Source organism: Gracilinanus agilis, chromosome 3 (genome assembly GCF_016433145.1).
Source record: "Gracilinanus agilis isolate LMUSP501 chromosome 3, AgileGrace, whole genome shotgun sequence".
Lineage (NCBI taxonomy): Eukaryota > Metazoa > Chordata > Mammalia > Didelphimorphia > Didelphidae > Gracilinanus > Gracilinanus agilis.
Genome location: NC_058132.1, coordinates 148,427,839 through 148,443,283, shown reverse-complemented (window position 1 = coordinate 148,443,283; position 15,445 = coordinate 148,427,839). Strand labels below are relative to the sequence as shown.

General features: G+C 38.8%; 1 protein-coding gene across 1 annotated transcript in view; it reads right to left on the bottom strand.

Annotated features, from left to right (window-relative positions):
- CRYL1 (crystallin lambda 1) overlaps positions 1 to 10,377 on the bottom strand; it is a 190,553-nt gene extending 180,176 nt beyond the window's left edge. Inside the window, exon 1 of the mRNA XM_044668308.1 lies at positions 10,210 to 10,377. Coding sequence (XP_044524243.1) covers positions 10,210 to 10,250 — 41 coding nt within the window. The 5' untranslated portion in view covers positions 10,251 to 10,377. The remainder of the gene's footprint in view (positions 1 to 10,209) is intronic.
- Positions 10,378 to 15,445: the final 5,068 nt, after the last annotated feature.

Genomic DNA, 15,445 nt, shown 5'->3' with positions numbered 1-15,445 from the left:
AAGAATGACAAAAAACAATCCTTGTACCCAAAGCATTCACATTCTAATGAGGAAGACAAGATTCACACAACTAAGCACATATATGCTATATAAGACAAAAAGGAAAGTGATCTTGGAGGGAGAGAGTAGGAAGAAGTGAAAGGTTTCTTGCAGAAGGCGGGATTGAATCTCCTCTTAAATTCCCTCTGTCAAGGCAGATCCTATATCACTGAGATCACAGATTATTGAAGTAATGAGTATTAAATCAGTGTGTGGACAGGTATAGATAGTGGAAATGGGTATTAGAAACCTATCGAGTCTATTATTTTGTAGTTTTCTTTACATTTTTAGCTTAAACTGGTTCTTCCCTCTCAAGAAAGGCATTCTAATACATTATTAATAATTAAATAATTAGTTGAAAATTTGAGCACAGTAAAAATAGGTCGACATTTACGTACCGGTAGGAGGGCAATGGTTGCTCTGTTGATGAAAGCTGGTTATTGCTTTTTTAAATTCAAAATCTGAGTAATATTATTTTCAAATGATAGTTTTTATCCTTTTCCAGGCAGAAAAAAAGGTAGCCATATAATTTCTTCATATTATAAGGATATTCCAAGCTTACTTTGGGAATATAATCCAAACTTTTTTTCAGATTTAGTTTTCTGTGGTTCTTTTCCAGATCAGAGTTAAAACAAAAGTTCTATGTTCTGAAGTATTCATTAAAATCTGGGTCATGGAAGGACTGCCACTAGAGGGCAACTGAGCATTTTCCCTAATAATCTAGAAAGGAAATAGTAATTCATAACCTTTAAAAAAAAAAAAACCTCTTACATTCTATCTTAGAAGCTATACCATGTCCAAGTCAGAAGAGCAACAAGGGCTAAGCAATGGAGGTTGTGACTTAGCCAGAGACTTACCTAGATAGCTAGGAAGTGTCTGAGGCCAGATCGAACCCAGGAACTCATATCTCTAGGTCTGGCTCTCAGTCCACTGAGCCACCCAGCTGTCTCCCAATTCAAAGTCTTTTGATTTTTTTTCCTAATAATAGTTCTTTGTCTTTTCTTCTTCATTGCCTTATAAATGATTCTTTTCCTTCCAATTCCTTTCATACTTCCCCAGGCCAAATATCAATTCCTTTGTTTACTGTAGCTGGGACCTACTGGGTAAACTTTGCCTTGGTTTTGTTTCCATCAGCCAGTGATGGTAAACCTGTGGCACAGGTGCCAAAGATGGCATGCTGAGCACTCTCTATGGGCACCTTTCCTGACAACATTCTTTCACATCCTCCATTCCTCTGCCCAGCAGCCAATGGGAGCACACAGGGGATAAGGTGGACAACTCACAGGAAGCAGAGCTAGAGGGGAGCAGAGTGCTCAAGCCACTCCCCTCCCCCTCTCTACACTTGCTAAGGACATTCCTCACTTTACCTGTCCCTCCACCCAGCAGCCCAATGGGAGCTCTTTCTCCTTCCCCGATATAGGGTAATGGGGGAGGGTCATAGCACTTAGTCTGATGGGTGGGGTAGGGGCAGGGCCTGGCACCCCATCTCTAAAAGATTTGCCATCATTGCCATAGGCCATTGATAAAGAGACTTCCCTAAAGGCATACCTACTCTAGGTAGACTCCAGTTACTAGAGGGTTTGCATTTTTGGGGCCAAGTTGGAATCAAAACTATAGAGTTGAACTACAATGGACCCCTTCCCAAATTGCTAAATCAACACTGGTCACAACTATTCAGTCAGTCACTGGTGAATTTCTCTTAGATCTTCCCTTTTGTGGAGGGGCTCAGGATGTTTTCATTTCCCTCCTGGACCTGTTCCTGACTTTCTGGACTTCACCATCATGCCCTTATACCAAGTACCTTCATCTCCTCCTCCCTCCCCACTCTCAGTTCCCTGTGGTATGTTGTCTTCCCCCATTAAAATGGAAGCTCTTTGAGCTCAGGGACTATCCATTATGTTTAATAAATGCTTGATTCCTTACATCATCATTCATTCAGCAAATATTTATTACTTACTACTATGTGCCAGTCAAAAAAGGGAAAGGGAAATTAGACAGAAAGATGTCCTCATAGCCCGGCCCTGACTTTCCAAGTCCAGGACTGTTTAGCCCAGGACAAATTATTATTTTATTACAATATTACAATATTAATCTCAGTGCCCCACACAGTAGAATATAAATTACAAAACAGATATATATGGGAGAAAATTCCTCTTATGGATGAATACCAGTGAAACCACGAGCCTGATTTTTAAGTGCAACATCAAAAACTGAAACCATCTGTCCCTCAAGGGGCTTACATGATTTTTTAACATATCCTGTATACCTATTCATAACTTCAACAAAGTTTTCTTTTTTTAGTCCAGAATTATGATCTTATCACTGTAGGAAACTCTCAACCAAAGCATATCAACTATTTGCCAGTAATAGCCTTAGAGAGTTACCTGGAATACTGAGAGGTAAGTCATTTGCCCAGTCAGAGAATTTGTATGTGTCAAAGGCAGAATTCCAATTCAGGTCTTTCTCATTCTGAAAACACTCTCTTTCCACCTCTCCATGCAATCCATGAGATAAAAGAGAAGAACACTAATTGTGGGACCCTGACTAGTCTGCTTTGGGGAGAGAGTCAGCTTTGGGTCCAAACACAATTATACAAAAAAAAAAAAAAGAACAGGATACAAAAGCGGGGGGGGGGGGGGGGGGAAGAAAAGCACTTCCCTGTTTATGATGAACTGTTAAACTGTGCTAGGGAAAGAATGAAAATTGGGCCAGAGCTACATCCTGGGAATGTCTATTCTTCTTTCCATTTAGTGTGCCAACTCAATGCTTACTTAAAGAGCTTTGTAAACACTGTCAGGGCCGTTTTTGAGGCAGAGGGTCAAATGGTCCTGTGAAAGGTTGTGTATAAAGTCAAAAGTTGATAGAATACTGACACAATTGGTATAACTCATACAAAGCAATTGGAGCTTTGTGTTTTTAAATGTATACTTAAATGTCCAACAGTGTCCTTCATTTATGAAGAGGCTATAACTAAGTGATTGCTAAAAGTACAGAGTAGGGAGTCACTGATGGTTCTTGATCTGGAGACATGGTCAGATTTGTGATATTGTAATAATAACAATAATAACTAGCATGCTTTAAGGTTTACAAAGCACTTTATAAATTTATTTCATTTGATCCTCACAACAATCCTGAGGTAGGTGATTTTATTATCCCCATTTAACAATTCAGTAAACTGAGGCAGACAGAGGTTGTAAGATTTTCCCACGGTCATATAACTAGTATCTGAAGTAGAATTTGAATTCAGGTCTCCCTGATCCCAGGTCCAACACTGTACCCACCTAGATGCCTTCATTTTTAGGAATATTAATTTGGCTACTGGGAGATGAGTTGAAGAGGGAAGAGTCTGGATGTAGGCTGATCAAGGGAGACAGAAGATGACCAAATATAGACCCTTGGGAACACCTACCTAAGAGGATTGGGAAGAGGAAGAAGAACCAGAAAAGAAGATAAAGAAGCTGTGGTTGGGTGAAAGAAAGCAGGAAAACCAGAAGAATGAGGCATCTTTGAAGGCAATAGAGAAGTATCTAAAAGAAGATAGTGATAAAAGTGTCATATCCTGCTAGAAATCAAGGATAATGTGGACTGAAGGGGGAAAAAAAGTTAATAGATTTAGCAATTAGTAATTGTCTTAGATGGTAGTTGTGGTAGAGTGATGGGGGTGCAACCAGATTGCAAAGGACAGAGTTTGAGGTAATGAAATGATGGTAAAAATTTGTCAAAAAAGGGAAATAGCAAGGCAAGTGCTAATAAAATGAGGTAAAACCATCAAGAAAAGACTTGGGGGGGGGGCATTGAAGAGACCTGAATATAACATATTCATAAGCAGATAAAAACGGTCTGAGGGAGGAAATAAAAATGCCTAAGAAGGAATGAATTCTGGGACAATGTTCTGGAGAGAGGCTGAAATGGATCAAGGGATCATTTGGATGTATGAGCCTTATTAGATTATCAGCAACTGGAAGCAGGGATGGTCTTTTGCCTCTTTTGTATCTTCAATATTTTGCAGAATGCCGGACACATAGTAAGTGCTTAATAGTGGTTTATTTATTGATTGAAGTAGGGAAGGAAAAGAGGGTAGGCACTGCAAATGAAAAAGCATATAACATTTGCTGTTTATGGTGACTTAGGGATTTCTGGAAATATTCCTTAAATATTTTGTTGAATTAGTATTCTTCAACTAAGTAGGGAACTTTTCAGGCTGGCACAGGGCACCATACTTCTTGGGAGATAGCTATTCACACATGTAAAATCTTTCCAAACTCAAAATCAAACTGAGTAAGTCAGCTGAATAGTACCCTGGAAAAAGTTAATGTCATAAATGTGCTACTTCCCCCTCAGAAGCTATTATTATGTATAATGAAATAAAATGGGGTAGTTACAAGTAGATTGATAAGAAAAGCTCCAATACTATAGCTTAATTTTACAGCTACAGTCTACTAGGGTAGAGCAACCAGGACACTGAGCAGCAATTAGAGATGGCAAGTATTTAGCCCAAAGATGTTCAGGAGACAGATGGTCATGTACTGGGGTTGCCCTAAGTCCAGAGTCTGATCCCTCGGGCTCACTAAAGCAATAACAGCTGTCCACAATTATGTGATCAGGCTCTGGGAAATTGATTTCATAAGCATATTCTTAGGAGACTGGTTTACAAACCAGATAAAAGTTTACTGATTTATAACAGGTGAAATTCCTGGCAAGATGATAACCAATACTGATCATTTGCAAGGGACATGACATTCGTCGGGGCAAGAAAATAAGAAGACCGAAGTAGAGAACAGAAGATTGTATGATAGATCTTGGTCCCAAAGGCCAGGACTCCAAACAATCTACATAAATTGAGGAGAGGCAAATTTCAGCTCCATATATGGAAAAACTTCTTGTCAATTACAGCAGGCAGTTAGGTGGTACAATGGTTAGAGTGCCAGGCCTGGAGTCAGGAAGACCTGGGTTCAGAACCAGCCTCAAACACTTTCTAGCTGTGTGATGCTGGACAAGTCACTTAATCCTGTTGCCTCAGTTTCCTCATCCATCAAATGAACTGGAGAAGGAAATAGCAAACCACTCCAGTAGCTTTGCCAAGAAAACCCTAAATGAGGTCACAAAGTGTCAGGATACCACTGAAACAAGAACAAAAATAGAATAGCTTGCCTCAAAAGGGAGTGAGTGGTTTCTTTCACAGTTCAACAATAAACACTAATAAAGACCTTACTCTATTCTATGTGACAGAGATACAAAGACAAAAATGAAACAGTCTAAATTCAAGGAGTATACATTGTATTAGGGAGAAACAATGGGTACTGGTAACAGAAAAGATAAAATTACTTCAGGAAGGAGATAGTACTAACAACTTAGGTGGTGGGGGGGGAAGAGAAGAGGAAAGGTATTACATAGGAGGTGGCACCTGGGTTAAACTTGATGCTACTTAAAGATTCTAAGAGGGAGTACATTCTAGGAATGAGGGTACAGCCTATGTAAAAGCAAAGGGACAAGAGACAGAATATTGAGTTTAGGAAATAGACAGTTGGCCCATTGAGCTGGAAGAAAGAATGCAAAGAGAACCACAGAAATAAATCTATAAAAGGAGCTGTAGACCAGACTAGGTGCTTGGAAGCTTATAGTTTATTCTGGAGTAAGAAGACTAGATTACATTTTGGCCTCGTTAAATTATTAATTTAACTTATTTTTGACACCAGAATAAGCAATCTTAAATCAAATATCTAATGAAAAAGGATGAAGCTGACCAATATGATATATACGATACACTAATTAAACTGGAAACCATCAAAGTGGAAATGGATGTTTAAGGTCACCTTATAAAAGCTACTCATTTTATTGAGGAGGAAACTGAAGCCCAAAAAGGTTAAGTGGCTTGCCCAATGTCACCCAGCTCATTATTAATAACAAGGTTATCATTAGGGAAAGAACCATACCTTGAATTCAGATCTCCTGACTCCTATCCAGTAGTCTTTCTACAATGCCATGCTATATTCTTTATAATTCCTTATGGTGGTTTGCAACAAAGCCAAAACTTTCAAAAGTAAAAACATAAGCTACTACTAAAAGGTTGAATCCATAATTTCCATTTTCCAAAATGAAAAGAATATCTGTTTCATTTTTCTAACTTATCATCAATACCTCAAAAGTTATATAATAGCTGGAATTTCTATAGCACCTACTATGTGCCAGGCACTGTGTTAAGTACTTTACAAATATTATCTCATTGGATTCTCACACAATGGTGAGAGGAGGGGGCTATTAGTATCTCTATTTTACAGTTAAGGAAACTGAAGCAGCCAATAAGAGCTAATAAGTATCTGAGGCTGAAAGTCTTCCTGATTTCAGGTCCAATGCTCTATACACTGGGCCATTCAGCTTTGAATAAAGTCATTCTAGGTCAATAAGTATTTAACATTTCCTGGTGTCTTATATCCTCTCTTAAAGTTAACTAAAAGAGCAAACTTGATCTTCATCTACTGAGAAGATATAAATAATAATAATGATGATAATAGCTGGCATTCATCTAAGAATTGTAAGATTTATAAAGGGTTTTCCATATGTTGCTCATGGTAGCCAATTCCATGAGTTGTGAACTGATCCAACCATTCTGGAGTGCAATTTGGAATTATGTCCAAACAGCTATAGAACAATGCATATTTTTTGATAGAGTAATATCACTACTAGGTCTATATCGCAAAGAGATTTTTTAAATGGGAAAGGATTTGTTTGTACACAAATATTTCTAACTGCTCTTTTTGTGGTGGCAAAGAATTGGAAACTAAAGGGATGTCCATCAATTGGAGAATGGCTGAACAAATTGTGGTATATGGTAGTAATGGAATACTACTGTACTGTAAGGAATGATGAACAGCATGATTTCAGAAAGAGCTGGAAAGACCTACATGAACTGAGGCAGAGTGAAAGAAGCAGAAGTAGGAGTACATTGTACAAAGAGACAGAATATTGTGGAATGATCAAATGTTATAGACTTAACTACTATCAACAATACAATGGCATGTTGTGGAATTTTGGTTTTATAAGATTATTTACTTATAAAAATGAACAATATGGAAATATGTTTTGCATGATAATACACATAAAACTCAGATTAAATTGCTTGCTAATTCTGAGGGGTGGAAAGAAGGAGGGAGAGAGACAATTTGGATCACATAACTTTGGAAAACTTACGTGGAAATTATTATTATGTGTGATTGATAAAAAAAAATTTAAATTAAAAAACAAAAAATAGTCACTCCCATCTCTGCAAAGAGGGAGGTACCTTCTTATATCTCTTCTTTTGCCCCAAGTATAGCTATTATAATTTCACAACATTCAGCTGTAATGTTATTATTGTAGACACTGTTATTTTTTTGCCGATTCTGCTTACTTCATTCTTAATTGATATGTCTTCCTATGCTTTTCTGAATTCTTCCTATTCCATTAAATTCATGTACAATTAGTTTGGCCATTTCCTACCCCACCTCCCTTTCTTCCCCCCTCTTCCCCAGTATCTTTGTTTCCAGTTCTTTCCTACCTAAAAAATACTGCTATAAAGATTTTGATGCATATAAGACCTTTTTTTTTTCTTGTTGGCTTTCTTTGAGTAGATGCCTACCCAGGAGTGAAACCTTAGATGAAAAGGTTTGAACACTTTAGTTACTTTCTTAGTATTATTTCAAACTGCATTTCCAAAACCATTTGGACCAATTCACAATTCCACTAACATTTCACATGCTTCCCTTTCCACCATCCTTCTAACACTGACTATTCCCATCTTTTTTTCATCTTTATGGATTTGCAGGATCTGTAGCTATGTCTTATTCCTGTTTTTAAAAACCCTTGCCTTCTGTCTTAGAACTGATACTGTCTATTGGTTCCAAGGCAGAAGAGCATTAAGGACTAGGCAATGAAGTCAAGTGATATGCCCAGGGTCACACAGGTATCTGAGGTCAAATTTGAACCCAGGACCTCCAGACTCCAGGCCTGGCACTCCATCCACTGTGCTATCTAGCTGCCCCCAAACATTTATTAAGGGCTTACTATGTGCTGGGCATTGTGCAAAAAACAGTCCTAGCTCTTAAGAAGCTCACAGTCTAAAATTCCTACTTCAAAGTGGTCATTTCCTAGGTTTTTTCCCAAAGGTAGCTTACTTCCCACTTGCCCTTTTCCTACTAATCCTTTCCCTCCTTTCCTATCCCATGTACAGCCCTCGCTGAGGGAATTTTTCTAAAGTCACTAGGCCTGACAGTATTCAAAAAAATAGTTGAGAAATTCTTACCTACCATTTTCAAATCAATACTGTATTCTAAGGTAGATGAGTGGGAAAGGGTTGGACAAGTTAAGTGACAGCTAGGAAGCATCTGAGGCCAGATTTGAAATCAGGACCTCTTGTCTCTGGGCTGGGTTTTCTCTTCACTGAGCCACTTAGCTGCCCCTTGAGAAATTCTTATGGAAAAATGCCCTTTAGAAAAAAAAAAGATAAAAGGATTTTGTAAACAAAGAGTACATTTCTGATAACTGCCTTTCAACAGGAGTCTGGTATTTGATGGAAAATGGGGAAAGCCAATGACCAGATCTTCTCCAATCAAAATGGATAGTTGGGGCCCCTGAAATCCAAGTGTGTGATTTACAGGAATCTCTTAATAAGCTGCCCTTGCCTAATCTCTCTTTTTTTCTATTTTTTGTTTGTTTTCATTTCATTTCAGAAACTGAGAGATTGAAAAACAGAAGACATGGTATTTCAATACATAAGACCAGGACAATATTTTTTTTATCCTAATTAAGATATTTAGGGTTAGGATTTAAGTTAGGAGCACTTTGGAATTTAAAGTTAAATTCTAGTCCATTTTCTGTGATAAATTAGAAAGAAACTTGGTAAATGATTTCAGGGAATGTGGTTGCTGTACAACAAACCACCAAATATGTCAAAAGGGCACTGAGCATGGAAGTCATCCCCACCAGACATCCTTTCTATCTATAAGGTCACTTTTTACTCCTTCACAACACAACAGGCCAAAGTCATGAACAGACAGGCCAAAGTCAGGTTAATCTTCACCATTTCCTGGATAGAAAATCAACAGGAAACAACAGAATTTACCAATTCTATCTGAATAAATAATAAGAAAAATATATGTAACATTGTAACTGTTTCTTTAATTTGGTTTTTTCAGGGACAAGAAGCCAAACATTTCAACTGTGTAAAATTAACTGCCCAAAGCAGTTGTTTCTTGCCACTTCGGAGTGGGAAGTGGTAGGGGTGGGTTATTTTTTAATTTTTAAAAAGGCAGAGTTTATTATCTCCCAAAAAGGGTTATAATTTTAAAACGTATCTTAAATTGGTAAAATGTCATCCAATGGCAAAATGTAACTGCCACTCCAAGTTTTATCACTTCCGGAAATGTTTCCCTCCATTGATCCCAAAATAAAAAAAAAGAATTAGAGGGAATAATGGGTTGGGGAGTTTCTTCTGCAAGAAACCTTTTCCAGTTCTCCTTAATCTTCTTGCCTTCCCTCTAAATCTATACTCAATCTGGCAAATTTCTTGTTTGTACATAGTTGTTTGAACGTTGTGCTTCCCATAAGACTGGCAGCTCGTTGAGAGCAGGAGCTGTCATTTTGCTTCTCTGGATATCCAAGTGCCTGGCACATACTGGACGATTAATAAATGCTCGTTGACTGGAAAGGAGACTAAATTAAAATCGCCTACAGGTGCTGCTCCATTTTCAAGGCTCCTCTCCAGTGTCTCCAAAAGGTGACTGAAATGCATTACCTTGCTTTTGAGAAAGCATACGAAACTGAACACCACCAATACCCCCAGGGAGGCCACAGGCTGAGTGATTAACTTAATTATAAAGCAAGAACAAGAACAGGTTACGAGCTTTCTTCCAAAGGAGCTGCTGCAGATCGGGTTGCATTTTGAAGGAAGGATTTTTTTTTTTAAATAAAATAAAAGTAATTTGAAAACAGGAAAATCGGCCTCTGCTGCCAGAGCCGCAACGCAGCAGGAGGTCGGGAGGAGGCGGGGAAGGAGTGGGATGGATGGAGGGGAGCGGCTCTGTGCTCAGGTAAAAACAACTACAGCCTCCAACTTCTCTTCTCCCCAAGGTCGCAAATGGCAGCTAGCCGGGCTCCTTGGCCAAATCCCTGCTGGGCACGGCCGAAAGTGTTTACCTGCCAAAAATCGCAACACTCCCATCTTGAGTGGAAGTCATCTCTTGCGCCGGCGGGGTCACGGCAGGGTGCCCGATGCTCTAAGAGACCCAGAGGCCAGCGCGGAACGCGAGGGAAGGTGAAGGAGGAGGTGGAGAACTGCCCGTAGGGTTCCGGAGTAGGGGCTCTTAAAGGGCACAGAGAGGAATGTAACTCGCACGCTCATTGGCTCCTTCCTCGTCTTCTCCAGTCCCAGCGCACTCAAGGACGCCCCAGAAGCGAGGTGAAAGGAGTCCTCGGATAGGCTGTGGGAAGTGAGCGCTCGGGGAAACGTGACTGCAGTTGGGGGGACCTTAGCCAGAAAGCGTGCGGGCGGGCGCGCTAATCAGCACTCATATAACTTCACCCCTTGGTAAAGGGCTGAATTGCCGGGTGGGGTTGGGGAAGTTCATAAGTCCATTGGTTGAAGTAATGTCTAAAAAAGTTAAACTGTATGAGGTCGGAAAGTAACGAGATCAGGCACATTTCTGACTTGAGCAATTTCTTCTTTCCTCCTTTTAAATTTTGTCTTGAATTTTCCAATTTAAAATTTAAAATCAAGTTGCTTTAGATTGCCAAGAAAAAGGCAAGTCTTTTTTTTTTTTTTTTTTTTTTGCACAAAGATTGTTCACAAATTATTTAAATGGACGAAAAAGGAAGCTGATACTGTCTTCCTGTTCTGACATGCCCTCACAGCATTTGGATTCCAACTGTTACAGACCTTCAAACAAGTTAGTGTTTATTGCTGGATTTTCCCCAGCACTTTGGCTTCATTTCATAACTTAAAGGGGAAAAAAGTCCGTTTTATCAATCTTTGAAACTATAACCATGAAATTCCATAATGTTGTATAAATAGAAATGGGGAGAGTTTTGTGGTTTTTTAAGCCTTCTTCCAAAGAGAGTCTTGATTTACTTAAAAGGAAAAAATAGTCTACTGTATGACTTCTGTGATATACTGTGATATATTGATGTCTGAAACAACAAACAAGAAGAGTCCATGAGGAATGTTGAATAGCATTAATTTCAACACCTCTTGGTTTTCACAGAGTTGCTGTTTGCCAGAAATGAGGAAGATACAGACCCAAAAGGGTGCAGTGACTGGCCCAAATTCACTAAAATACTGTTAGAGCTCAGAGATGGTTAGTTTGAAGAAAGTGCATTAAGTCTGAATCCACTCCCTCCAAAGACTTATGGGCAGTGAGGGAGAGGAGCAGGAAAAGACAGGGGAAGAATATTTATACTTTTTTTCTTGCTTCATTTTCCAAGTAAATGTTCCTTTGTAAAAGCTACTTGAATTTATTTGGTTCAATACAACTGGATCATTAATCACTGATGCTTAACAGCTAGAATTGAGGTATGAGCTGGTAAAGAAGATCCTTGACCCCTCAATAATAACCCCTTAAATCCTAGAGTAGGAGATGTTGCTGCTCTAGCTCTGGAAATGTAAGCAAACCCTCTGTCTTTACACCCTGAAAAAGTTATCCATTAAAATGTTTGCCTTGAAAGAGAGCAAAACAACCACAAGGATTAGGGAAGCCAGAAGTAGGAAGTTTGCCAGCCAATGTAGGGGGGATGCCAATTGCTTAGAATAATTAACTAATAGAACAGGGAATGGGGCGTTTGATGGAAATGGCAGTCAAGAAGATCCTATAGTGAAGAAGGCTACTAAACACAGGCATTATGAAACAGAAGCAGACCTTGTACTCCTCTGCCATTCTTAAGCTGGTGCTTGTACTTGAGGGTCAAGAGAATGGAGTCCAGGTCAGGAAGTGGCTCAGTGGTTAGAGAGCCACGCCTGGAGACAGGAAGTCCTAGATTCCAATTTGGTCTCATATACTTCTTAGCTGTGTGTCCCTGGGCAAATCACTTAACCCCAATTGCCTATCTCTTGCCACTCTTCTGCCTTGAAACCAATACTTAGTACTAATTCTAAGAAAGAAGGTATGGGTTTAACAACAGCAACAACATATAGTAATGGATCCCAGGAAGGGTGTATAATGAAAGAGGCCACTAGTCCTGAGTAGCACATAGCTACTTCTTCTTTCCTCTAGAGAGGAATGACCCACTAGCTTCAATTAAGACAGGTCTATTCATTACTCCCTATTAGTAAGACAGGTTTTTCATTACCTAATTATACACTAAGTTCTTTGGTTTTATACCATGCTGTCTCCTTCATACCTGCAGCCTAAAATTACTTTCCTCTTCCCTTTTCAGTACTGCAAAGTCCCACTCAATATCTTCCTTCCTCCCCTATGAAGACTCCTATTCTTTGGGGATTTTGTAGACTTTCCCCTTAGCTTATTAGTTCTCACCTCCCTGAGCAACCATCATATAGTAATAAAAGCTAATATTTATATAATGCTTTAAATATGTTATCTTATTTGATGCTCAAATGTGAGGCAATTGCTTTTATTATTCTCCTTTAGAGATGAGGATGTTGAGATTGAAAGAGGTTAACTGATTTGTCCAGGATCTCACAATTAGTAAGTACTTAATCTCCACCAATGAGGAGACACTTATGCATATAGACTTTGAACTTCTGAGTACATAAACATATAAGGATGGATTCAAACCCAGATCTTCCTAACCCTAAGTCCCCTGCTCTATCCATTGAGACATACTGTGTAGGTAAGTAAAACACAACTCTTTTTTGATTCATGCATTTATTAAATATATCTAAAGTATAAATATGTGCAAGATACAGTAAATCCATCAATCAACAAGCATTTATTAAATACACATAATACACAATCATTATCCTAGACACTGAGGATGCGGGGTAAAAAAAAATGAAACAGTCCCCATTCCCAAGGAACCAGTCTTCTATCAGAGGAGACAATATTCCCTTTTATAAAAAAAATATATATAGCAAATGTAATTTGAACTTCATCACCCATTTGTATAGAATTCTCCTCATTGGTGGAGATCAATTCGTCAGCATCCCATGTTGGTGTGAGAGGTAGAGTTGACAAGAGTTTGAGAGAAGAGAGATCCTGTTTTGTATGCTGGTAATTATGAAGGGTATCAACAGCAGAAGCCTTTAGTACTCAGAACCAATCAAATCTCGAGGATGGTTTCAATAACTTTTAAAGAAAAACTAACCTAACTCTGTCTGAGGAAAGGTTAGGATATTCTACCTCACCATACTGCCCAAATATAGCATTGCTGCCATCCTAAAGTCATTGATATTAGGCTGGCTGTCAATTCTTGGATGCCCCGATAGATTATTTTCCTGACTTTTCAAAATTCAGGGTGGGCACCTCCAAATTCATCTCCTTCACAAAAGAATAAACACTAAAGCCTAAATTCACAAGCCACCTATTGGTCTCAGAGGGAGAGGGCCCAAGACCTCTCCTCTTACAACACTGTCTCTTCTGGTAAAGAATTCAACTCAAGAGAGCTAACTCTAGCTGAGAAAGAGAGAGAGAGAGAGAGAGAGAGAGCAAGGACCATGAAGGCCTTTTGAAAGTACCCTCTGTTCTAGTTCAGCAACTGCAGCCAATCAACAAGGCTTGCCTTTCACCTCTTGGTCTGAAGGCCAGAATCAGTTATAGGAAATCTATGAATGCCAGGGTCTGGCACCTACACCTTATCTAAATGTTTATTCTCTTTCTCTTTCCTCTAACATTGTGGAGTTTGCCCATAGCCAGATTTCTGGCTTTACCCATATTGGTGACTATACATAGATCTGAATTTGTAGCCTAGGTCAGGGGCTTGGGATTAAGGTTGGAGGAGAGAAAGGGAGAAAAAGAGAGAGTGTGGTGTGTGTGCTGGATATCCTGAATATGATCAAGATCACAAGGAGCCATTAGGAGAAGACTGAAAAGCTAAATCAACAAATAGGCAGCCTGTCTCTGCTAACAGGCAAACACAATAAACACCCAGTCAAATAGGATCTTGACCTGGTATGACCCTGGTTGTGGCCTACAGAAGCTTTGCAGAAGACATTCATGAGTTCTTTTCAAAGTAGTAGATTTGCTGGGAAGAAAACTTGAAAGAGAGAGATTTCCAAGAGAAAGCCAAGATTATCTTTATCTCTCAATAAAAATTCAATCTTTTTTTTAAAGGTGTTAAAAATAAAATAATATAGAACAGTGATTCTGCATTTTTTGTGTGTGATGGCCCACTTTAAAAAGAAAAAAAAAAAGAAATGGAAGATTAACCCCAAGTACTTTACTTCCCAGAGTGGGTAGGTAATCAGGAAAAAATTTCATCAATAAATTGGCATTGTCTTCAATCAGTCACTGCAGATTCAGAGGTATTAGAACTGCAAAGGCCCTTAGAAATCATGGAGTTTAAATCTCTCATTTTACGAATGAATAAATGAGATTCACGATAGTTAAATGACTTCCCTAAGAGCACATATCTGGTTAGAAGTGGGTTGTGAGGACTAATATCATTGAAACAGAGATTTACAAGTTAGAAATGAGCTTAGAACCCAGAATTTCTGCTTTTTAGTCCAGTGAGCCAAGGGCTGGACAACATATTTCCTAATTGTCTTTCCAAGTGCTGACTTTTGTGAATTTTTCTCTATGCCAGGCTAATCTTTTCTGGACACAGTTATTGCACATATTTATTAACTTATTTGAAAACTAAAAGTACACACTATTATTACAAACACTTATACTAAAAGAGATGAGCCCATAGACCATCTAGAGGACAACTTCAGGTGGGATTCCCAGACCATACTTTGAGAATAACAGATATAAACAACCAGGCATTTAGTAGTTTAAGACTGGCTTCAGATATTTCCTATGTGAAATATTGTATGAATATATGAATGTGAAATACCTGGGCAAGTAACTTAACCCCAGTTGCCTTGTAATGAATTAGAGTCAATTCTAAGATAGAAGGAAAGTAAGGATTTTTGAGAGAGAGAGAGAGAGAGAGAGAGAGAGAGAGAGAGAGAGAGAGAGAGAGAGAAAGAGAGTGAGTAAACTCCTAGTTGCCCAGCAAAGTGCCTGTTTGAGTTTTAGGGGAGTTGTTTCTGCCAGATCTGTGATTTTATCAGCATAGGGAGCTCCCAGTAAGGAACTTCTTCAATCAATGAAGATCTGAACATTCTGTGCAATTTAAGTCTCTAGAATTTGACTGAAAGACTAGGTTTGCCTAGGTTACAGAGCCAGTATTATGCCATGCTGTCTCTCTTCACATATGTTATTTTTGTTTCATTTTAACTGAATTTACTCCAGTTAATACCTATATATCTTATATGCCT